We start from the raw sequence: 25358 nt of genomic DNA on the forward strand, positions 1-25358 counted from the left end.
AATTGACATTCTAAAGAAGGATATAGTTTACATATGAGTTTTAAAAACTAGCTTCTATCAATTGTCTTTGATAGAAAACATTACAATGTCTACCATATATATTATCTTCTTATATATACTTCCTTTTGATGACTTAGGATTATTATCTTAAAACATCAATGATAACAAATGTTTTATATAATAAAACAGTGCCTTTAAAGGGCCTTTTGGAGTGGCCACTGGCTCCCAATAGATGGCTCTGGGTAACGTGCTTTTCTCAATCAGGGGCAGTTAATCATTTGCTGGGCTCAATTAGGCATATTAGATTTCTCAGAGTGTTCCTGTTGTTTCCTCACCCTCAGGCAGTCAGCATACTTTTATATCAATGAACATATCTTCCTCTAGCAATCCAGTGTCTCTCAGTGGGTCAATGGATGACTCTCATAAAAACTAACTGATGGGGAACTTTAGTGGCTAGGGACCAAGAACTCTAACTACCTTATGATGCATGAAGTATGAGGGTAGTCCCAACACTCCTCATACCTTTCACAAATGCCACACTGGACACTGATGTCATTTAAAAAACAAAAAAACCCCAAAAACTTCAGAAAACACCTGAACCTAGAACTTAACTCCATTTTTAATACATACTGGGCTTGTTTGCTGGCTTTTGCATAGTTTTTATATACAAAATTTTTCAGTAATGCAACTCCACATAAATAGAGGGAAAATTATTCTTTTGTGAGACTTCACCGAGAGTTGTTTGCCATTTCAGATGTCAACACTCTCCTGGTATGTGACTCACCAATCCAGTCTGTAATTGTAGTTTTCACAGTGAGTCTAGATAGAGTACAAACATCTGAGTATTTCATTAAGTCTTCTACAGTCATGCCTAAACATTTGCATCTGGAATATATATTTTGTTATGAATTACTTTTCTTATTTATTTACTTACTTATGTTTATCTGCCATACTGGGAATGGAAGCTAGGGGCATTCTATCCAAGCTACACCCTCAGCCCTATTTTTTATTCTTTATTTTGAAACAGGGGCTGAGTTGCAAAGGGCCTGAGGCTGTCCGTGATCTGCAATCATCCTTTATTGCCCTCCCAAATGCTGTGATTACAAGCGTGAGCCGCTTGCTTTTCTTATTTATATCATAGGTAAGTCATTACATTGATTTTCTGGAATTTATTTGTATAGGTAGGTGTGTTATACATCGATTTTATTTCAGAAGAGTGAAGAGGGAATCTGCAACAATTTTTTATTTCAAAGGGATTTAGGGCTGCATACAGTGGTGCATGCCAGTAGTCCCTGCTACTTGGGAAGCTGCGATAAAAGATCCCATGAGTTCAGGAGTTTGAGATCAGCCAAGACAACACGGTGATGCTCCATCTCAAAAATAAAATAGGAGTGTTGGTCTGCTAGGTTTGAGTCACTGCTCTAGAAGCTCCGATTCCCACACTCCTCTAGACCTTCTGTTAACAAATACAGGGAGCTAAGCATGTTGGGATTCTGGCTAAACAAGGGAGAAATGGGTTTGAGTGCTGTATAGATACTTTCCTTTTACTAGAGCTGTATGGTTATGGTTGTATTATCTAAGTTGCTAGACGCTAATACTTTTTTCCCTTTTGTGGTACTTGGGGATGGAACACAGGGGCATTCTATCTCTAAGCTATATCCTCAGCTCAATTTTATTCTTTTATTTTGAAAGAGGGTCTCCCTAAGTTGCAGAGGCTGGCTGTTAACCTGCCATTCTCCTGCCTCAACCTCTCATATACTGGGATTACAAACATGCGCCACCATACCTGGCTCCTAACACTCTTTCAAATGAAGATAAAATCCCCTAAGTAACCTGAGAAAATATAGGTTAACACTTGGAAAAAATATATTAAAAACCTGTTCATGAAAGTATTTCATTCAAGTGGCACCCAAAAATGGCTACATGAAAGTAAACTGAAACATGTTCATCTATTGAGAGAGCCTCACTAAAAATAGGAACATCTTTTAAAAAATATTTTCACAGTTTATTTTAAAGAGAATGCTTACCTAAGAATAAAGTTCAAATACAATAAGGCTCATGAAACAAATCTTTCTTCACTTGGGCACTAATCCAAATAATTTTTTTTTTTTTTTTTGGGTGCTAGGGATTGAACCCAGAGCCGTGTTACCACTGAGCTATAACCCTATTTTTATTTTTAAAGTTAGAAACAGGGCCTAAATTGCTGAGGCTGGTCATGAACCTGCGTTCCTCTCGTCTCAGCCCCCCCCCCTTTTTGGCTAAATGTGTTAAAAATTCATCACAGTATTTCAATACTGTAGCTGATACTTTGAAACTATTTTTTAAAAATCATTTTTTCCTAGAAAGTCTTTTTTTTTTTTTTTTTTAAATGGCAGCAGCTTTGGAGTAGAGGAAAGAGCATTGGACTTGGAGTCAGAAGACTTGGATCTGAGTCCCGACTCTGCCACTCATTGGCCATGTGGCACTGGAAGAGTCATTTAGCCTCTCTGGACCTCCGTTTTTTTTTTTTTTTTTTAATTAAATATTGAGCATAACTAACGCTAGAAAATTGTTAAATTGGAGATAACAGATGGAAAGCACTTTGCAAACTGTAGTGTTAAGAGAACTTAAGAAATTATTCAATAACACTGCACTTTTTTGGAGTGGCAAACAGTCTTCTCTGGGAATACAATTTCTAGAAATGCGGGTTTTAACTAGTATTAAAGATGTAACTCTACTTAAAGGTAAGTATAAAATAGACACTTCTCCTACCTTCTAAGTTCCACTGCTCGGCGCAGTCTTTCAAAACGAACTAAATGTTCTCTCAGCCTTTGTTCCTTCATCTTTTCAAAAGGCAAGATCTCTTTCCTTCTGTAGTCTTTGTCCCTTTTTTTATCTAGGCTAGCTCTTTCCTTCTCCTTGCTTCTCCCATGAATCTAAAGAAAAATAATTATAAGAACTAGAAGTTACAATAATTTGGGTTTTACTTTTCAAATTTCTTTTTTTCTTAGCTTTTCATGCTTTTTTAAATATGAAAGCATACAAAAATGGTTACAGAGATAACAGAATAATCTACTTTTGGAAACAACTGAAAGCATTTAGCATACACTCAGAGACTTACTTTCTCATATTTTCCTCTTCTTGATGGCTTACAATGATCTCCCTTAGTTTGGTCTAATATTACCATATGTCCTGGACTCTTTGAACCTAAAAGAAGAAAATTGAGAAATAAATACATGTCTAAAAATTTTTTATTGAAAAAGAAAATAAAAACGTATAAACTCTAAGTTATTAGGCAGACAGTCATAAACCAATGTATGAAATATAAAATCTACTTATTCTGAAAACTTCAAGATTTAAAATATTTTAATCCAATATACTTACAATTATACCAAAAGATCCTAGTTCAATATAAATCACTGCCCATTTTCAGTTAGCTTGAGTATTTTTACTATATCCCCAAGCTTAAGTCAGCTCACATTTAATAGTTAACTTTTTTTTTTTTTTTTGGTGGTACTGGGGTTCCCGGAAGCCCTTCTACCTCCGGGCTACATTCCCAGACCTATTTTTACATTTTTATTTGGAAACAGGGTCTCCTAAGCCAGTGCGCGTGGCTGGCTTCGAACCTGCGCGATCCTCCTGTCTCTGCCTCCCAAGTGCGGGGATTACAAGCGTGCGCCACCACGCCCGGCTAATAGTTAACTTTTTATATATTTTATTTTTGTGGTACTGGGGATGGAACCCAGAGGCCTTTACCTCTGGGCTATACCTCCGACCTATTTTATATTTTGTTTGGAAACAGGGTCTCAACTAAGTTGCTGAAAGCCTCACTATGTAGCTGAGGCTGGCTTCGAACCTACTCAATCCTCCTCCTGTCTCAGCCTCTCAAGGACTGGGATTACAAGTAGGTACCACCACGCCGGCTTTAACAGTTAACCTTTTAAAGGCACTTATCTGGAAGCATATATTTGTTTCTCAAGAGCAGAAGAGGAGAAGACAATCGACCCTACTAAGTCTCTTTTCCTACCAAAGACACCTAACAACAAAGTGTAAATATTCACCTGGATTTTTGATCTCAGGTTTTCCCTTCCACTGTAAACAGTAAGTATAGAATGCATTAGCAAGGGATCAAAAATAAAGATACATAGCATACTTATTCGCTTCTTTTCTTCATTTTTTTTAATTGATTCTGAAGCTTGGCCGCTTGCTCCATTATCATTCTTCTCTTCTTTACCTTCTACTTTCTTAGTATCCTTGCTTTCTTTTTTTTCGGATTTCTCAGATGACCTTTTCTCTTCTTTTTTGACAGAGGCTTGTGTCCTGACCATATCACCCCAGATAAGAAAACAGAATGAGAACTACTTCATTAATTAATGTACAAAAAGTCTATCTGCTTGTCAAAAAATATTTTAACTAGGCACCAAACAAAAAGTTAAATAAGAAATAAATCCTTACTTGTTACTTCTATCACTCATATTTTTTTTATCTCCAGAACTTCTTGAACTACTCTTTTCATCATTTTCTTTTTTCATTTCTTTCTTAGAAGGATCCCCTTTTACCTGAAAGGTTTAAATCAGAAAAAACAAATCTGTAATTTATTTTTCTTTTGGAGTGTGTGCGTACTACGGGGAGTTGAACCATGGGGGTGTTCTACTTCTAAACTACACTCCAAGTCCTATTTTTTTTTTTGGGGGGCGGGTCTGGGGATGGAACCCAAGGGCATTCGGCCCCCAAGCTATACCCCCTGTCCTATTTTTTATTCTTTGTTTTGAAACTGGGTCTCACTGAGTTGCAGAGGGCCTCACTAAGTAGCTACGGCTGTCTGCGAACCGCGATCCTCAGGTCTTAGCCTCCCAAATGCTGGGATTATAAGCATGCGCCACCACGCCCGGCTCTCCCAGCCCTATTTTAATTTTTATTTGAAACAGGGTCTCAGTAAGTTTTGTAAAAGGCTTCACTAAATTGTTGAGGCTAGTAGGCAACCTGTGATCCTACTGTCTCAGCCTCCCAAACACTGGGATTACAAGAATGCACCACACCATGCCCAGCTTAAAATTTGTAAGTTTTGAAGTTACACTTTCATATTTATAAAAAGTATGTTGAGCCAGGTATGGTGCACACACCTGTAATTTCAGTACTTGGGAGGATCAAGGGTTTGAGGCCAAACTCAGTGATTTAGCAAGGCCCTCAGCAATTCAAAATATAAAACAAATGGGACTGGGACTGGATGTGTAGCTCAAAGGTAGAATGCCCCTTAGGTTCAATCGCCAGTACCCCTAAAACTTATACACACAAGAAGTGTGCTGATGACAGACAAACTGGAAAAGACAGAAAATTATCAGGTAAATAAAAAGCTAACACATAAAAATAAAAAATCATTTCTAATTTTACTTCCTAACAGTATCATCTTTAAATCGAGAATTATGGATTGAATATTCCTTATCTGAAGCTCTTGGAGCTAAATGTATTTCAGGTTTCAGATTTTGGAGTATTTACAACACAGGCTTTTCTAGTTGCGTATTCTGAATCTAAAAATTTAAAGTTCAAAATGAGTTGGGTTTGTAATCCCAGTACTTGGAAGGCTGAGACAGGAGGATCACAGGTTCATGGCCAGCCTCAGCTATTTAGGCCTTCTGCAACTTAGTGAGATCCTATTTCAAAATAAAGAATTAAAAAATAGGAAGCTGGGCATGGTGGCGCATGTTTGGAATCCCAGCATTTAGGAGGCTGAGACAGGAGAACTGTAGTTCCCCAAAAGCCTCAGCTTTTAGGCCTTAGTGAGGCCTCACTTAAGGTGAAGCCCTTTTTAACTCAGTGAGACCATGTTTCAAAATAAAGAATAAATAATAGGGCTGGGGGTGTAGACCAGAAGTAGAATGCCCCTGGATTCCATCCCCAATATCATAAAAAAAAGAGAAAAAAAGAAAAAAGAAAAAGGAGATGAGAATATAGCTCTCAGAGGTCGAATGCCCCTGGATCCAGTCTCCAGTACCAAAAGGAAAAAAAAAAAAAAACGTCCAAAATCCTTCAAAGTTTGAAGCTTTTTGAACACTGATTATATTTAAAACTTTTCTGCCGGGCGTGGTGGCGCACGCTTGTAATCCCCGCGCTTGGGAGGCAGAGACAGGAGGATGGCGCAGGTTCGAAGCCAGCCGCGCGCGCTGGCTTAGGAGACCCTGTTTCCAAACAAAAATGTAAAAGTAAGTCTGGGAGTGTAGCCCGGAGGTAGAAGGGCTTCCAGGAACCCCAGTACCACACACACACACAAAAAAAAACTTTTCTGATTTTGTTTTTCCAGAACAGGAATATTCAACCTGTGCTGGCCATCACATTACTCTCCTTTTTATAAACTTTTGGACAAACTTACTTTTTCAACAGATATCAGCTGTCCATGTAGCTCAGTACGATGAAGATGTGCGATACACCTTGACACCTCTGTGCTTGAAGACATAGTTACGATGCCATAGCATTTTGCCCCAGGACTTCGAGCATTTGTAACTACCTTTGCACTAAGAACCTGTAAAATAAAATTACACTTCTTTTTAAAAAGGTTTACAATTGAATAACTACACACATTTCTAAACAGATGAACTTCAGACTTGAGGTTATTCAAATTAAACGGTAGTCAGGACATGTCAATTTAAGATAAATTCTGGGTATATGTTACCCCGTTTCATATTTTTGTGATCATCGTCTGCCTTGCTAATATGAACTTAGTAATTATTCACAAGAATAATTCAAAGTGCCAAAAAGTCATAACCCTGTTTTTGGTTTTCATTTGTCTACCCCCCCAGCAAATATACAGCCAAAACACACCAATGAAGTTATAAAACAATTAACAAAAGCAAAAAAATTAGGTTTGCACCACAATTACCTATCTGAGGTGTACTCCAAATCTCTTAGCAAGGTTCTATAGTTTAGAAATGAGTACTGACACTTTCCTGAGTCACTTTATATTTCAAAGCAAGTGTGTGTATGGGGGGGGAGGGCACCAAGTACTGTGTGCATGTATGTCACTGTCAACATGGTTTACATTAAGATGTGAGAGTATAACGCACCAATAAAAGCATATTATAAAAATAAAAATAAGTAAAGAACCAGTTCCAGGTAAAAAGCAGACCTAAAATATCCCAAAAATATATGCCCCCAAATTGAAAGACAATGCTTTCCACGTATGTGCTTTGAAATTTTTATTAACACACAAATGACACGTACTTTCAATTCTATAGGACGGATAGTTAGAAGAGACAAAACGAGGATGAATGAGTGAGAAGCGTGAGAACAATAATCTGGTGCTGAAAGACAAAGACAGTGCCAGAAGGGGTAGACAGGGAGTTTAGGAGGTTTTAAAGTGTGGATGCCTGGACACTAACAGGTTTTATCTCAACTCTGGGAAAGGCCGATTTGCCCCACAGAAATTTAGGTTTTTAAGCTCAAAGTTTTGTTATCAAGCAGATGGTATCCTAATATGATTTTAGTCCTAATAAATACCAACATTAATATATGAAGTTTTCAAAGGTAACAATAAAAGCACATAAAATAAAAAATAGAAGTTTTCATATCTTTAATAATACATTACTGAAAGCAGAACAAAAATTCTACAGCTGATTATGGAACTAAATTTTCAGTGTTCTGTATTGGACACATACAAGAGCCTTTTCTCAGGCAATCCTCAAAAAGAAAAGAAAAAAAAAAAACACACCAAAACCTCCTAAAATCAACAGGACAGGTTTTTATAACATTCATCAGTGGCTATTTATCAATATCAGTCATTCATTGTATAAATCCTTCAAGCCTATCCTGTACACAAAGTACAGCAGACAAGGTCCCTTCCCTCAAAAAGCTTTTAGTAGAGTTAGGTAAAATAATAGGATATATATGAAAAACTAAGGTAAGTAGAAAGCAAGAAAGAAACACTTCAGTCCAATGCAACATGCATTATATGAATATTCTTTACTACTTCTCTTCTTTTAGTTCTCCCCTTAAATGCCAGAGAAATCATTCCTAATGAATGAATCATAGTAAAGACCCTTCTTTTTCATGCTTAACACATACCACTTTTCTTTCACAGCATTTAGGACAACTTCTGGTTAAACACACACATGTGCATGTATGCGCACACATATATACATTTACACACACACACACACACACACACACACACACACACAGTTTTACATTTTTCTCTACCATTGAAATAATGGAATCTCTATAGGGGACATATTTGCCCTCCCCATTTATATATCCTACTGCCTGAGATCAGCATTTTATTTTCAAGGTGATCAAATTAGCCTAAGCAACGTGCTAGATCTTAGGCTAGGTACTAAAAAAAATCATGATTACTAAAACTCAGTCCTTGACTTAAATGGATTTAAGGTTTAGAACACAAAGATGCCCAGGGCTCAAAGTGAGGTTAAATGATAAAACACCATTCAACCCCTAACCCTATTGGACCATTATTCACAACTCAATAATTATACCTGTATCAATCCTAAGAGATAAAAAGTTAGAATATTTACATGATACTATTCGAATGCAATGTATTTCAAATACAGATACTAGAAAGATGAATACAAAGGTAAAAATAATGTACCTTTCCATATTTGCCAAAGAGGTTCTTCAAATCAGCAGCTTTGGTATTAGAAGAAAGTCCACTAACCCAGATATTTTTAGTTGAGCTTCCACTGCTACCACTAGTACTACTTGTACTTCCTAGAATAGATTTAATATCAAATGTTTAAGTATCTTACTCAGAATTATTTTTGCAAAATTACAAGGGGCATGTTCTTTCAAACTATAAAATCCTTCCTTTAAATTGATACTATTATTTTACTATATTCAAAATTCTATGACTTTGCTATGATTAAAATCAATCAATAAACAACATAACCAGAGAGGAAAGAAATTCTACTGCATGAGTTCTAAGTTAAAGTGGATGAAAAATCAGTTACACATCTTGGATTTTTTTTCTGTTAGGTTTTAATAATTTATACTCTAAACTAACTGTATTTAACACAAGCGACCAGGAAGCAATCTAGGAATGAACAGTCTGCTTAACTGCCTCTTCTGCAAGATTGTGGACTTTAGATCCTGAGAAACTAAAGTGGAAGAGGGAAAAGTCAGAGTAAATAATAAGTGTTTTCAAAGGTTAATAAAGACTAAATAGTTTGCCACCTTCAATCTCTTCTAGAGAAAGGGTAAGAGAAAATGAAAATTATATGCAGCTAGATAAGACTGATCAAATAAAAAACAATCTGGGGTGGGGGCTGGAGATTAGACCCAGACACATTCCACCTCCAATTTTTATTTTTCATTTTGAAAGATGGCCTTGCCAAAGTTACCAAGACTGCCCTTGAACGTGCAATCCTCTTACTCTCCCAAGTACTGAGATTACAGGCATACACCATCATGCCCCAGTAAAAAAGCAATTTTCTAAAACAAGAATAAGAGCCGGGTGTGGTGGCACACGCTTGTAATCCCAGCGTTAGGGAGGCTGAGACCGGAGGATCGTGGTTGGCGGACAGCCTCAGCTACTTAGTGAGGCCCTCTACAACTCAATGAGACCCGGTTTCAAAATAAAGAATAAAAAGTAGGGCAGGAGATATAGCTCGGAGGTCGAATGCCCCTGGGTTCCATTCCCAAACCCGAAAAAAAAAAAAAAAAAGAAAAAACATGAATTAGGCCAGAGATCTTGAAATCATTTAGCATAGGTAAATTATTATATGAATTATACTCTTCTATACTGTTTTCATGCACAATTCTTGCCTTCATAACATATAGACTGTGTATTTTAGAATACAAGCCCAGCCAGTCACCCTTTAGTGCTTTTTTCAAACATGCCATAGTAAAAGAAATAACTTCTATAACTCCATGCTATAATATGTGGGAACAATAATAAAATTTTAGTACTTTAAAAAGTTATATCACAGTATGAGTTGAAAAGTTACAGTGTTAAGTCAGGTGTGTTGGCACATACGCTTGTAATCCTAGCATTCATTCGGGAGGCTGAGACCGGAGGATCGCAGTTCGGGGACAGCCTCATCTACTTAGTAAGGCCCTCCGCAACTTAGTGAGATCCTGTTTCAAAATAAAGAATAAAGCCAGGCATGGTGGTGCACGGTTGTAATCCCAGTACTTGGGAGGCTGAGACAGGAGGATCGCACAGGTTTGAAGTCAGCCTCAGCTACTTAGTGAGGCTCTAAGTAACTTAGTAAGACCCTATTTCCAAATAAAATATAATATAGGTCTGGGAGTATAGTCTGGAGGTAGAAATCCCCTGGGTTCCACCCCCAAGTACCACCAAAATAAATAAATAATAGGACAGAGGGTGTAGCTTGGAGATTGAATGTCCCTGGGTTCCACCCCCAGACACAGAAAAAAAAAATTTTACAGCGTCAAGTTATACAAAGAGGAATCAATGGGGTTTTTTTGGTTTTTCTGTATTAAGGACTGAACCCAGGGTTGTTCTACCACTAGGCTGTACCCCTAGCCCTTAATTTTCATTTTTTTGTGATACTGGGGATTGAACACAGAGGCATTCTATCTCTGAGCTACCCTCCCAGGCCTATTTTTATTTTGAAACGGTCTTACTAAATTACTGCACACTGGCCTTGAACCTCCTGTCTCAGCTTCCCAAATACTGGGATTATAAGTATGCATCATCACACTCAAGTGAGGAATTGAGGTATTGACTAAATTTTAAAAAATATATATATATATATATTTTTTTGGGGGGGCAGTACTAGAGATGGAACCCAGGAGCATTCTACCTCCAAGCTATAACTCCAGCCCTATTTTTTAATTCTTTATTTTTGAAACAAGGTCTCACTAAGTCGCAGAGGGCCTAAGTAGCTGAGACTAGACAAGAACCCAAAACCCTCCTGTCTCAGCCTCTCAACTACTGATAGTACAAGCATGCACCACCACACTCAGCTTAAAATGTCTTTTTTTTTTTTTTTTTTTTCCCTGCGGGTTTGGGGATGGAACCCAGGGGCATTTCACCTCCGAGCTACACTCTCTGCCCTATTTTTTATTCTTTATTTTGAAACCATGATCCTCAGGTCTCAGCCTCCCAAATGCTGGATTACAAGCGTGCGCCACCTCACCCGGCTTTAAAATGTCTTTTTATTTTATTTATTTATTTATTTATTATTATTATTATTATTATTATTTTTTTTTTTTTTTTTTTTTTTTTTGGTGGTACTGGGGTTCCTGGAAGCCCGTCTATCTCCGGACTACACTCCCAGACCTATTTTTTATTTTTGGAAACAGGGTCTCCTAAGCCAGCACGGCTGGCTTCGAACCTGCGCGATCCTCCTGTCTCTGCCTCCCAAGCGCGGGGATTACAAGTGTGCGCCACCATGCCCGGCTTTATTTATTTTTTCGGTACTGGAAATGGAACCCAGGGGCATTCTACCTCTGAGCTACACCCTCAGCCCTATTTTTTATTCCTTATTTGGAATCAGGGTTTCATTGAATTGCAAAGGGCCTCACTAAGTAGCTGAGGCTGTCCACAACCTGCGATCCTATTTCAACCTCCCAAATGCTGGGATTACAAGCCTACTCCATGATGCCCGGCTCAAAATATCTTAAATATTAATGACTGATGTTTTCTATTTTAAGACAGACATTCACCTAAGGACCTGTTTTATCTTATGAAATGTGATCTTTTTTTACTAGTAATATTGATACCAGGTACACATCTACTTGAAGAAAAAATTTAAGATAGGAAAGTAGGCAGTATTTCTAAAATCATTAAGCTTCTAAGTTTAAAGGATAAGATTTTAAGCCGGGCGTGGTGGCACACACTTGTAATCCCCGCGCTTGGGAGGAGACAGGAGGATCGCGCTGGCTTTAAGAGACCCTGTTTCCAAATAAAAATATAAAATAGGTCTGGGAGTGTAGCCCAGAGGTAGAAGGGCTTCCAGGAACCCCAGTATCACCAAAAACCAAAACAAAACAAAGGATAAGATTTTATGAACATTTTGTATTTTATCTACGAACTCAAAATGTAAAAAAGTGAGTATTACAACTGTCAATTACTAGTTCAAATCACTTAATTTTCCACTATTAAAATACACTAACAAAACACATTAAATAAACCACAGAGGAGTCATATAATCCTCCTTTAAACACTCAAGAGGTATTTTAGGACTTTAAAGTTCCCGAATAATGTATTTTCCCTTAAAATACATTACTAGAAAGCAAATATTTTTCAAGTAGACATAGCATATATACAAGATAAAACCATTATACCGCATGGGCATAAGATAACTAGAGATTTTCCAAAACAAAAAGCAAACAAATACTGTATCGTAAAACTTTTAATTTAAAATAATTTTCCTATACAAGACAACCACTAACCCAAAATAAGTCAAATTAGGAAATAAATTTTAAAGCATTAAAATAGTGTATATACTGGTTATACTAATAGAATTATGGCCTGATTTAAAGAATAAAGAAAGAAAGACCAAATATTAGAGACTGATTTTCTTCTAAAACATTAAGACTTCAGCTGGGTGTGGTGGTGCTCGCTTGTAATCCTAGTACTTGGGAGGCTGAGATAAGAGGATTGAAGGTTTTCAGCCAGCCTCAAATACTTAGTGAGGCCCTCCACAATTTAGTCAGCCTCTGTTTCAAAATAAAAAAATAGGGCTAGGGTGTAGCTCAGAGTAGAATGCTCCTAGGTTCTAGTACCAGCACCACATTAAAAAAACCAAACCAAAACAAAAGACTTCATAATGCACAAGTGTTATTTATTATTTACATTTCCTCCTAGAGAACATGGAAGCAGATGTGATCATATAGAGCGGTTAAAAATCACTGCAACTAAAGATAAAATACTTCTTCTTCTTTTTTTTTTTTTTTTGGTGGTACTGGGGTTCCTGGAAGCCCTGCTACCTCCGGGCTACACTCCCAGACCTATTTTATATTTTTGAAACAGGGTCTCTTACGCCAGCGCGGCTGGCTTCGAACCCACGCGATCCTCCTGTCTCCGCCTCCCAAGCGCGGGGATTACAAGCGTGCGCCACCACGCCCGGCAAGATAAAATACTTCTAAAAATTATAATGTAAGAAAATGAAGTATCTATTAATATACAATTGATTCGCTCAAACCCGGTAAATTTCCCTAGCAAGTGAGCTTTTCACATACTCATCCCAGCTTACAAAATAGGTTACTGAAGAACAGCTTTAATCACAGAGTTTGCTATAATATATCGAACTTTATAAGTTACACAAAAGCCATCCAAACTTTTAAGTCAGTCAACAAAATGTTTAAAGACTAAATGTCAGAGAAAATACAGACAACTCTTTTTAGTGAAAATATGCAAAGTTTTTACTGAAGTAGACAGGAAACCGTTACCTTTGTCATCTTTAGAGGATATCTTGCTGTCTTTGGGTTCCTTTGAAGAGCTAAAGAGGCAAATCACCAGAAGAAATTGAAAACAGAAAACAAAAACAAAGCAAAAATCGAGCGTCTTGGTATTGACTACATTGCAATCTAGTGCTATTTTCACACAAATTAACAATTCCAAAAGCCTAGGTTATGTTTTTGAACAAATGACTCCCTTAGGATTCTTGCACTGATTTTCCCCAAGATGCCTGAAGATCTAGATTTTCTGACAATTCTATTCAGTGGATATATGGCCATCTTCTCCAGATTTCAGGACTGGGACTTGACTTCATTTTGTGTTCTTAGAACTGATAGTTGTTCATTAACCATCATCACAAGGATTTTAAAAAATAAAACAAAAAATTGTCAATTTGAAAAAAACAAAACAAAAACAAAAATAACCAGAAAAACCAAATATATGCTGACAATTCGACAATGCAATCAGTAGGACACACTGCATATTATGAAGATCTTCAATTTTTTTAAAAGTAACTTATGACGGTCAAAAATATTACAGGCAGGATCATAAGACACTAATTACTGTACATGGTCTTGAAGCCACCCCCTTAATGTAGAGTGATCTTATTGAATGCTGGAATTCAGTATCGTAAAGAACTGACATAGAAAAACAAACCTCTTTGCTTGACCTGCGGCCCCAGTAGACGAGGGCCCTTTCTTCAAAGTATCCTTTTCTTTTTCTCCAGATTCTGCTTTCTTAGCACTTTCTCTGGCTTCCTTCTCGGCAGGATCACCCTTCACGCAGTCTTCCTTCTTACCATCTTTATGGTTCGCATTCATCTCATAATCCTTGGCTTCCTTCTCCGGGCTCTGTGCAATGGCGTCCTGCCCATCTTTTGGCTTACTTGCTTCAGAATCTGTAATTTTCACATTTTTACCTGTTTCTAGGAGGTCATCACCATCAAAATCCAGAGTGATGGCATCTTCAGCCTGGATTGTGACCGAGATGTTGTCATCCTCAGCTTCTTTCACAGTCGCATTAGCTTCCATCTCTTCATGAGCTGTGTGATCAGCCTCAGCTAGGTTCCCTTCTGAAGGAAGAGGTTTAGATACTTCTTGTGTACCATCACCAGAACCTGCTATATCTAAGAGGATTTAACAGGAATAAATATGGCAAAACAAGAAGTTTAAACAATTTCATATTCATAAGCTAGAATAGGACCTAGAAAATATAAAGCCAGTTATTAGCACTGATGGAAGGTTAGGGGGAAAAAAAACACAAGGGTATTAACTAACATAAACAATCCTTTACCCAGGATCACTTATTCTTCATGGGAAAGGGATCTCTATATACAAACATCACATAATGATAGTGAGATATGGATCCATCCTTGAAGATAATAGCTCTTCCTTTCTGGTTTTAAGTTAAATGGAATATGGAAGATTTTTTTCCTTCATGGGATAGTGAGAATTGTGCCGATTTGTTTTTCAGTGCTCCAATCATCTTGGGATTTAACCCTTGTGACCTTCAGAGCTCCCACGGTGACTTCCTGGAAGGTCACATTCCGAGGAAATCAGTCTTCAAAGTGTCATCTTTCCAGGGTGTCATCTTTTTCTTTCTTCAATTCCTGGGTCGTCTGTCCAGCATCATATGGAACACTGCTACAGAAGGCTCCGAAGATGTTCCTGCTCCATAATGTCCAGGAGATTGGCTATTTCCAGTCTTCATCCTGTCCAGTCAGTCCACAATGACTGTTTTCAAAGATGTCTTGCATTCCCAAAACACAAAAAGGCCTCAGGTATGTGAGATTTTCAGTCAGTGGGTTGATTTCATTCCTCATTGCTTCAGGGTTGTTTATTCTGCCTTGCTTAGAAGCCTGTTCCACGTCCTTTCTAGTCCAGAGAAGATCCTCTGACTTCTGTCCAAGAGCTCAACCTCATGCTGATCACATGTATTGCTACTGATAGCTCTATAATTGTGTTGGATGAGATAGTTCTCCTAGAGTACTAAAACTGTCAAGACTGTGAATGTTTCTTTAAACAACAAATACAAAGTCAGTTTCCAGTTCACTCACCATTTTGGGAACTAGTTGCAGAATTCATTATGATTTATATACTAGAACTCCAATAAGCATGTAAGAGTTACTACAGCGTCAGTCTTAAGGACATAACTTACCGTGCGCTAGAAGTTATTTTTAAAATAAAATTAAAATTAAAGTAAAAAACGGCATTTTTCACTATAGTAACGGATATGTACTATTAAGTTAGAATCTACCTTAAGTGTTCAAAAGAAAATCAAGTGAAAAATTAACTGAAGATGCTAACTTAATTCACTAAATTGATAAATTTGAAACTAAACTTAATTTACAAGTAAGATTTCATATAAGGAATGTTTTCATATAATTTACTTTTCTAAATGTTAGCATGTTTTAAACTCTACTTAGCATTAAACATACCTTTCTCATTTTCTTCTTCCTCACCATCCTGAAATTTAAAGAATAATCAAATGTAAAATAAATTCATTTAAAGTTATAGTAATAGCACAAAATCTGTTAAGTTAAACTGGTAGATAATTTAATAATATTAATTAGGGATATCTATCACTAAGAAATAAGGATATTCCAATCAGACCAGGGCCCATTTAGAGAAATGTAGCACCTGCCTGGTATGTACAATTTTAGGAAAGAAAAGGGGAAATCTGTGGATGACTCCATCAACAAACAAGTAAATATTAGTTTCATTATTCAAAGCTAGTTTCTATAATCTATCAAAGAATAAAAAGGTTTCTAATTATCTTATATCACTAAGTTCACAGGTACTGTGTGTTGTATATATTACTGAGGATTGAAGCCCAGAGACATTCTGCCTCTGAGTCCTGTCCCCAGCCCTATTTTATTTTTTATTATGAAACAGGATCTAAGTTGTAGAGGCTCTAAGTTGCTGAGGCTGGCTGTGAACCTGTGATCCTCCTGTCTCAGTCTCCCAAGTATTAAGACTATAGGTAGATGTTACCGCACCTGGCTCCACAGGAACTCTATTGTCTAAAATACATTTAGTGTTCAAAATACACTTTTTCAAGGGCTTGAATGTACATTAGTAAAACAACAACAACAACAACAAAAAACACACTCATTAAGCATTTCAGACATGAGGAAGATGACCACTAGACTAGTTAGTTTCAAATTACTCTGTGTGTGTGGTGCTGGGATTGAACCAGGGGCATACTACTTCCAACCTACACTCCCAGTCCTTTGTTATTTTTGTTTTTAAATGGGATCTCACTAGATTGCTGAAGTCTCACTGCAGTGCTGAGGCTGTCCTCAAACCTGTGATCCCCCTGTCTCACCTCCCAAGTACTGGGATTACAGATGTGTGCCACTATACCCAGCTTCCAGCCAATTTTAAAATGGTATCTGTTGGCCGGGCGTGGTGGCGCACGCTTGTAATCCCCGCGCTTGGGAGGCAGAGACAGGAGGATCACGCAGGTTCGAAGCCAGCCGCGCGTGCTGGCTTAGGAGACCCTGTTTCCAAATAAAAATGTAAAAAATAGGTCTGGGAGTGTAGCCCGGAGGTAGAAGGGCTTCCAGGAACCCCAGTAACACCAAAAAAAAAAAAAAAAAAAAAAGGTATCTGTTGGCCGGGTGTGGTGGGACATGCTTGCAACCCCAGCATTTGGGAGGCTGAGACAGGGGGATTGCAATTCCAGGACAGCCTCAGCTACTACTTAATGAGGCCCTTTCCAACTCAGTGAGACCCTGTTTCCAAATAAAGAATAAGAAATAGGACTGGGGGTGTAGCTTGGAGGTAGAATGCCCCTGGTTCCATCCCTAGTACCACAAAAAATAAATAAATAAAAATGGTGTGTTATTACAAAAAAAAGGCACCCAACTCATTCGAAAAAAGTGACTTAAATTTTAAAATATTTAATATTTTTACTTCATGTAAAATATGCTATCTTGAAAACAGGAATGTGACACAGGGGAAAATATTTATTTTTCTATTAAGCTAGGCATGGTGGCACATGCTTGCAACCCCAGCATTTGGGAGGCTGAAACAGGAGAATCATGGTTCATGGAAAGCCTCAGATACTACTTAATGCAATTAGTTGAGACCCTGTTTCAAAATAAAGAATAAAAAATAAGGCTGGGGGTGTAGCTTGAAGGTACAGTGCCCTTGGATTCCATCTCCAGTACTAAAAAGGAAAAAAAAAAAAAAAGAGAGAGAAAAAATAATCAAAGAATTCTGAATTCTGACACATCTGGTTTCAAGAGGTACCATTAAGAATTTGTGACAATACTGGGCGCACGCTTGTAATACCCGGCCTTGGGAGGCGGAAATAGGGTTGAGCTGGTTTGAAGCTAGCCTTGCTGGCTTAAGAGATCCTGTTTCCAAATAAAAATATAAAATAGGTCTGGGAGTGTAGCCCAGAGGTAGAAGGGTCTCCAGGAACCCCAGTACCACCACCAAGAAAACAAACAAACAAACAAACAAACAAAAAAAAAAACTGTGACACCATTTGGGAGGCTGAGACAGGAGGATTGTCATTCACAGACAGCCTCAGCTACTTACGCCCTCTGCAACTTAGTGAGACCCTGTTTCAAAACAAAGAATAAAAAATAGGGCTGGAGGTGTAGCTCGGAGGTAGAATGCCCCTGGATTCCATCCTCAGTACAACAACAACAAAAAAAAAAAAAAAAAAGGAAAGAAAATATTACAAAAATCACTGAAGTAATCATATAAAAATAGAAACATTCTCCAAATATAAGGGCATGTAAAAGGCAAATATATATATATATTACTTTGTCGCAAATTAAAAAAAAAACTTTAAGGACTGTTTGAATATACAATGGTAATATGTAAATGCTGAGTAGTAGAAGTAGACGGTTTTAGGTCAGGTGGTGTAAGTCAGCAAAATCAAAGCCTTACAGCGCTGACTCTCAAACTTGAGCATGCATCAGAACCCTGGGAGGCATGTCAGACTGTTGGGCACTAACCCCAGGCTAGCTGATACAGAAAGTCTGAAGCAGGGCTAGAAAGTACACATTTCTAACAAGTTTCCAGTGATGCTACTAATGCTGCCAGTCCAGCGAGGACAGAGAACTATTCCTGCTTTAGAACTGACAACCTCTCAGAAAAAAAAAAAAAGAAAAACTTAAAGTAAAAATCAACAAATAAAGACTTTATATGGCACATTTATCTTACAGTCCCATTTTTGTTTCAAATATAAGCATTCATTCCTTAATATGTCAAATGTTTTACTATGTGCTCAAAATTATATCTCAATTACAATAATATTTCTAAAAAAAATTGTTCTTTGGGGAAATCACTGGAGATCGAACCCAGGGGTATTCTATCTCCAAGCTGCAAGCTACATCCCCAGCCATTTTTCTTTTGAAACAGGGTCTTGCTAAGTAACCACATGCTAGCCTCTAGCCTATTATCTTCCTATCTCAGCCTCTCATATATTGGGAATAAGAAATCACTGTAAATACTATTTTAACTAAAAATTAACATATGCAATGCATGGTGGCACACGCTTGTAATCCCAGCCTCAGCTACTTAGTGAGGCCCTTTGTAACTCAGTGAAACCCTGTTTCAAAATAAAGAATAAAAAATAGGGCTGATGGTGTAGCTCGGAGGGAAAATGACCCTGGGTTCCATCCCCAGTACTGTAAAAATAAATATTAAAATTAACATGTGTTAATGTAACTTCTATCCACAAATGAGCCATTATTTTACATGTTACAGAAACAATAAAATAAAAATACTTGAAATCAGGCTTAGGAAGTAGAATAAGCCAAAATTAATAAATCATTAGTGGCAATGTAAATAACTATAAGTATTATATTGCACAAAGAAAATTTATTTTTTCAGTAATGGGGATTAAACCCAGGGACAGTCTACCTCCAAGCTACATACCCCAGCCCTAATTTATTTTATTTATTTATTTATTTATTTATTTATTTATTTATTTATTTATTTATTTATTTATTTATTTTGTGGTACTGGGAATTGACCCCAGAGGCATTCTATCTCCCAGCTATATATCCTCAGACCAATTTTATTTCTTATTTGGGAACAGGGCCTCACTAGGCTGCTGCTGAAATCCTCATTAAATTGTTGAGGCTGTCCTTGAATCTATGATCCTCCAGTCTCAGCCTCCCAAGTACTAGGATTACAAGTGTGTGCCACCACACTTGGCCTTTTCTTGATTTTGAAACAGGGTCCCATCAAGATGTGGAGGGCCTCACTAAGTAGCTGAGGCTGGCTGAGAATCTGCAATACTCTTGTCTCAGCCTCCCCAATACAGGGATTATACCTGTACACATCATGCCTGAAATATACTTTTTTTGGGTGCACTGTAATTATACATGATGAGGTTCAGAGTGTGTGTGTGTGTGTGTGTATGCACTTAGTGTGTTTCCCTTCACATCCCATCCTAAGAATTTCTTACTAAATTGCTATATCTGAATTTACTTTTTTTTTTTTTTTGCAGTATTGGGATGAAATCCAGGGGTATTCTTCTGAGCTACACCTCCAGCCCTATTTTCCATTCTTTATTTTGAAACAGGGTCTCTGAGCTGCATAGGGCCTCACTAAGTAGCTGAGACAGTCCACGAACCGCAATCCTCCTGTCTCAGCCTCACAAATGCTAGGATAACAAGTGTGCACTACACGTCTTCCAAAGAATCTCACAATATAAGTTTCTTCACATAATGCTAACACTAGTCATACTGCATAACCTTAATTCTTATAGGAAAGAGGCTTGACCCAGCTTCCAGAAAATAAAAATGAAGATGGAACACAAAAGAAACTAGGGCTAGTAGAAAAGATGAACCACATATACAAGTACATATCACTTTACTGTGCACCATGTACAAAAACCTAACACTACTGAGGTGAAACCGAAGTCCTAAATAAGCCACAAATTCTTTGTAATAAGAACACAAACCAAGAAAGACAAGAATTTTTCCTATCTAAATCACACACACACATCCCTTATTTGAAAAGAACCCAGCCGGGCGTGGTGGCGCGCGCTTGTAATCCCAGCATTTGAGAGGCTGAGACTGGAGGATCACGGTTCGCAGACAGCCTCAGCTACTTAGTGAGGCCCTCTGCAACTCAGTGAGATCCTGTTTCAAAATAAAGAATAAAAAAATGGGCAGGGGGAGTAGCTCGGAGGTAAAATGCCTCTGGGTTCCATCCCCAGACCTGCAAAAAAAAAAAAAAAAAAAAAGAACCCCCCCCCAATTGAAAACAGATTCCTTTCAATTAACCAGTTTTGAGTTTAATTTAAAAAATATCAAATGCTCTAGAAGGCAGGTACTCATGCTGCTTACAGTGAGATAGATCTACAACCCGAAGACGAATCCTAAAAGACTTAATACAAAAAGCTCTTCTAATTCCATTTCACTGTAGGAGCAACAATGAGCACTAAGAGTCAAAGTCAAGCCTGGACATACTTTTTTTTGCGGGTCTGGGGGTGGAACCCAGGGCATTCAACCTCTGAGCTACACCTCCTGCCCTATTTTTTATTCTTTACTTTGAAACCAGGTCTGAGTTGCAGAGGGCCTCACTAAGTAGCTGAGGCTGTCCGCGAACCGCGATCCTCCGGTCTCAGCCTCCTGAATGTTGGGTTTACAAGCGTGCGCCACCACGCCCAGCTGGACTTACTTTTCAGTCAACTAAAAGTAACATGTATTTTACTACCTTCCCCTAGACTGATTTTGAGATAGGTATGTACAGGTGCTAAGAAGACACCACCTTGCCTCTGATATGTGAATACTGTATTCAGCTTGACTGAATATACTTCAAAATAACCTTAAACGAATAACTGCCTGCCATCTACCTGGCAATATGCTAAACCTCAGGAGAAATACAAAATGCTTGGCACAAAAATTTTTTTTTGTCAGTATTTTTTTTTTTTTTTTTGGTGCTGGGATGCAACCCAGAGGCGTTTTACCTTCGGGCTACACTCCCATACCTATTTTCTATTTTATTTGGAAACAGGGTCTCACTAAGTTGCTGAGAGCCTAAGTAGCTGAGGCTGGCTTTGACCTCTGCAATCCTCCTGTCTCGGCCTCCCAAGCACTGGGATTACAAGTGTGCGCCACCATGCCTGGCCACTTATTCCGTGTTTATCACTGACACAGTTTTGCTTTGTGGTATGTCATCCATCTAGACAAATTTAACATATAAAATAGAGATCACACATGGCATATCAAGAATCAAGTAAAATGATGGGTGTAAACAGTAAAGCACTACATAAAGAAAGCTTTAATGGGTGTATTCATTTCGAGTCACCCCTCCATGCCAGTCTGGTATGGAGCTGTATTTTTACTTTCTGTATTTCTATCTTTAATAAACTTCTTTAAATCTTAAAAAAGAAAGAAAGAAAGAAAGAAAGAAAGAAAGAAAGAAAGCAAGCAAGCAAGCAAGCAAGCTTTAATGGAGTAGAGTTAAACCCAACTTTGAGACACATGGATCTCATATGACAAAAATGGCCCTTTAGTTTAGTAAAACATTAGGGGCAAGGCAAAAATAGAAATCCTACACATAGCTGGGTGTGGTGGTGCATGCCTGTAGTGCCAGTACTTGGGAGGCTGAGACAGGAAGATCACAGTTTCTTGGCCAGCCTCAGCTACCTAGTGAGGCCCTCTGCAACTTAGCAAAATCCTATTTGCAAATAAAAAATAAGGCTGAGGGTATAGCTCAGAGGTAGAAGGGCCTTGGGTTCCATCCCCAGTACCACAAAAAAGGAAGAAAGGAAAGAAGGAAGAACAAATTGTATTAGTCCTAGATCCTGGCACATAGAACTGTGTGATTAGTAGTTATTTGTAATTTTTTTTTGTGTGTGTGTGGTACTGGGTGTGGAACCCAGGGGCTTTCTACCTCTGGGCTATACTCCCAGACCTTTATTTTAAATATTTTATTTGGAAACAGGGTCTCACTAAGTTGCTGAGAGCCTCACTAAGTAGCCGAGGCTGGCTTCGAACCCGTGCGATCCTCCTGTCTCAGCCTCCCAAGCGCGGGGATTACAAGCGTGCGCCACTATGCCCGACATTTGTAATCTTGTCTTACTGGACTGGAGATCTCAATACTTGAGAATTTTCTGAACATTTTTCTCTAAAATAATCTTGTTTCCTAGTGCTACTTCAATATTTTTTTTTGTGGCTCCAATTTTCACCTTTTTTTATACACAAAATTGACCAAAACAACCTTCCCAAAGGCACAATAGTATAATTAAACTAATGAAAGTAGAATCTGAATCAAATTCTATCTAGTATAATACATTTCACCTAAAGGCTAACACCTAAAGACTTTAGCCTCAAAGTCAAAACCTGAGTCCTGGCTCTGAATACATATATCCTTATCCAAGCAAACTGCTTATTATCTTTTAAAGGCAAGTAACAGAATAAATCATTACAATTTAAAAAGTTACTAAGAAAGGGAGGGCAAAGAAGGGTGAGAACTTTTTTGAATATCCCTCTCATGGCTATGACTCTGGAATCATGTAAATATTTCAATTAGATTAAAATTTCTAATTTTTTAGTTTAAAAATTACACTTACTTGAAGTAGGTTAAAGTTTAAAAGCAATACCTAAATATTGAAAATAAATGAAACACACCAGCCTAAATATATATGTTGCTGAAAGAATCATACAGAGCAGAACTAATCTAAAAAATAAGGGGCTGGCGATGTAGCACAGTGGTAAAGCACTTGCCTAAATCAGTAATTTGTTCATTCCTAGCATGGTACATCCTTATAACATACACAACTTAGAAAAAAATCTTAATTCTCAGTAATAATATTGGTGATAATGGTACTATTATTTAAAAACTATTTTGCCCGTGTGTACCATAAGATAATGGAAATTAATAACTTGGAAGTAGCTACATGAACTAAAAATTGACTTTATCTTTTCCTTTTTGTGGTAATGGGAATTGAACCCAGAGGCATTCTACCGCTGAGTTACACTCCTAGCCATTTTTATTTTTTGTTTTAAAACAGGGTCTCACTAGGTTGCTAAGAGTCTCTCTACTTGCTGAGGCTGCCCTCAAACCTAGGAATCCTCCTGTCTCAATCTCCCAAGTACTGAGATTACAGGAATGAACCACCATGAAGGCTGATTTTTAAAAGCAAAATAAATGAAAGCAACCAAATCTCCAACACATTCTCTTACACTGTAAATTGAAAAGGCATACAAACAATGAACAGCTCAGTACAAATGGACACCTCTACACCCAGATTGTTGCCCTAAAACACCATTTACAGCTAAAAGAAAGAAATGGCTAACTTAGGACAAAAGGAAGAAATGGAACATCTCTCTATATCAAAAATTAAGTAATCAATTAGACCACAAAATCATGTTGCAAAGATATGACATGCAGAGGCTATCATCAGTTAATGATGGGACAACTTAAACATTAAGTTAAATGGACATCAAGTATACATTTAACATATTCAACCCATGAATTCAAAGTGAAACAGAGGGGGGGCTTAAGAACTCACTGGTCACTCAGTGTTGGAGGTGCTAGCTCATTATTCTGAAAATTGGTAAATAAAAAGAAAGGTAGGACATAAATCCTGACTCTCTTTTGTAAACAGTATTACTAGGTAACCAAATAGACTAGGAAAAAGTTTTCTTTCTAGAGATATTCTATGACTGGTATCAAGAAAAGTCACAACCAAGCCAGGCGTGGTGGGCACATGCTTGTAATCCCAGCATTCGAGAGGCTGAGACAGGAGGATCGCAGTTCGCGGACAGCCTCAGCTACTTCGTGAGGCCATTTACAACTCAGTGAGACCCTGTTTCAAAATAAAATAAAAAAATAGGGCAGGGGGTGTGACTTGGAGGTTGAATGCCCGTGGGTTCCATCTCCAGACCCACACACAAAAAAAGTCACAACCAAACCAGGCATGGTGGCACTTGCTTGTAATCCCAAGACCTGGGAGGCTGAGAAAGGAGGATCACAGGTTCTCAGCCAGCCTCAGCTATTTAGTGAGGCCCTCTGCAACTTAGCAACTTAGTGAGACTCTATTTCAAAAAATAAATAAAAAATAAGGCTGGAGTGTATCTCAGAGATAGAACACCCCTGGGTTCAATCCCTAGTACCACCAAAAAAAAAAAAAAAAAAAAAAAAAAAAATCACAACCAGGTGTCAAGTATATCTAAATGAAAGAAAATAATTTGACCTATGAAGTGGTTATGTGTTTTAGGAGGAGGGGGGGTGTTGGCCCTTAATCTGATATAATGCCCATAGATCCTATAACCAATTTACCAATTTATAGTAAATACAGTAAGCCAAGGAACATAATGAACAACATTTCAGAATATAAGCAAAATCTAGATATTGGAAACTCAGCAACCCGAAAAACTGCACCAGATGCTTGTTTTTATAAATATTTTTACTGAAATACAGTCAAGCCCATTCATTTCTATATTGTTTATGACTGCTTTCATACTATAGTGGCAGAGTTGAATAGTTATAACATAGATCATATATATGGCCCACAAAGGCTAAAATATTTACTATCTGGCCTTGGTAAGAAAAACTTTGCCAACCCTTGCTCTACAGGATGAATAAATTTTTTTCAAGAAATAAAATACCGGGGGAAAAAATTAGAAGGAAAAACTACAGACCACAAGAAACCTAATAATTTCAATTAATCACTATGTAGGGATCTTATATCTAGATTCAAACAAGATCCATACAGAAAAAAACCCATAGCCGATTGAACATCACAATATTATCTGTAAGCCAAGCGTGGTGGCACATGCTTGTAATTCCAGCACTCAGAAGACTGAGAAAGGAGGATCGCGGTTCTCCGACAGCCTCAGCTACTTAGCGAGGCCCTCTGTAACTTAGTGAGACCCTGTTTCAAAATAAAGAATAAAAAAATAGGGCAAGGGGGATAATTCTGGGGTCGAATGCCCCTGGGTTCTATCCCCATTCCCTGACCGACAAGAATATTAATTGTATATTTAATGATATTAACATTTTAACATTAGAAATGTGAAAAAAAA

The 25358-nt window shown here is 37.8% G+C and overlaps 1 protein-coding gene across 3 annotated transcripts in view; it reads right to left on the reverse strand.

The window, feature by feature from the left end:
* The window catches only part of SLTM (SAFB like transcription modulator), a gene marked incomplete at both ends in the record, with an annotated part of 57278 nt that overhangs the window by 12114 nt on the left and 19806 nt on the right, over positions 1 to 25358 (reverse strand). Inside the window, 9 exons of one of the 3 annotated variants that reach the window (XM_080691791.1) lie at positions 2752 to 2915; positions 3101 to 3186; positions 4133 to 4299; positions 4435 to 4538; positions 6347 to 6496; positions 8573 to 8691; positions 13342 to 13391; positions 14006 to 14246; positions 15786 to 15813. In XM_080691791.1, coding sequence (XP_080547917.1) covers positions 2752 to 2915; positions 3101 to 3186; positions 4133 to 4299; positions 4435 to 4538; positions 6347 to 6496; positions 8573 to 8691; positions 13342 to 13391; positions 14006 to 14246; positions 15786 to 15813 — 1109 coding nt within the window. Of the gene's footprint in view, positions 1 to 2751; positions 2916 to 3100; positions 3187 to 4132; positions 4300 to 4434; positions 4539 to 6346; positions 6497 to 8572; positions 8692 to 13341; positions 13392 to 14005; positions 14475 to 15785; positions 15814 to 25358 lie in introns of all 3 variants that reach the window. The other 2 variants (XM_080691790.1, XM_080691789.1) reach the window with 2 other exon arrangements.

The sequence above is a fragment of the Muscardinus avellanarius genome (assembly GCF_963383645.1).
Source record: "Muscardinus avellanarius genome assembly, chromosome: 3".
NCBI lineage: Eukaryota > Metazoa > Chordata > Mammalia > Rodentia > Gliridae > Muscardinus > Muscardinus avellanarius.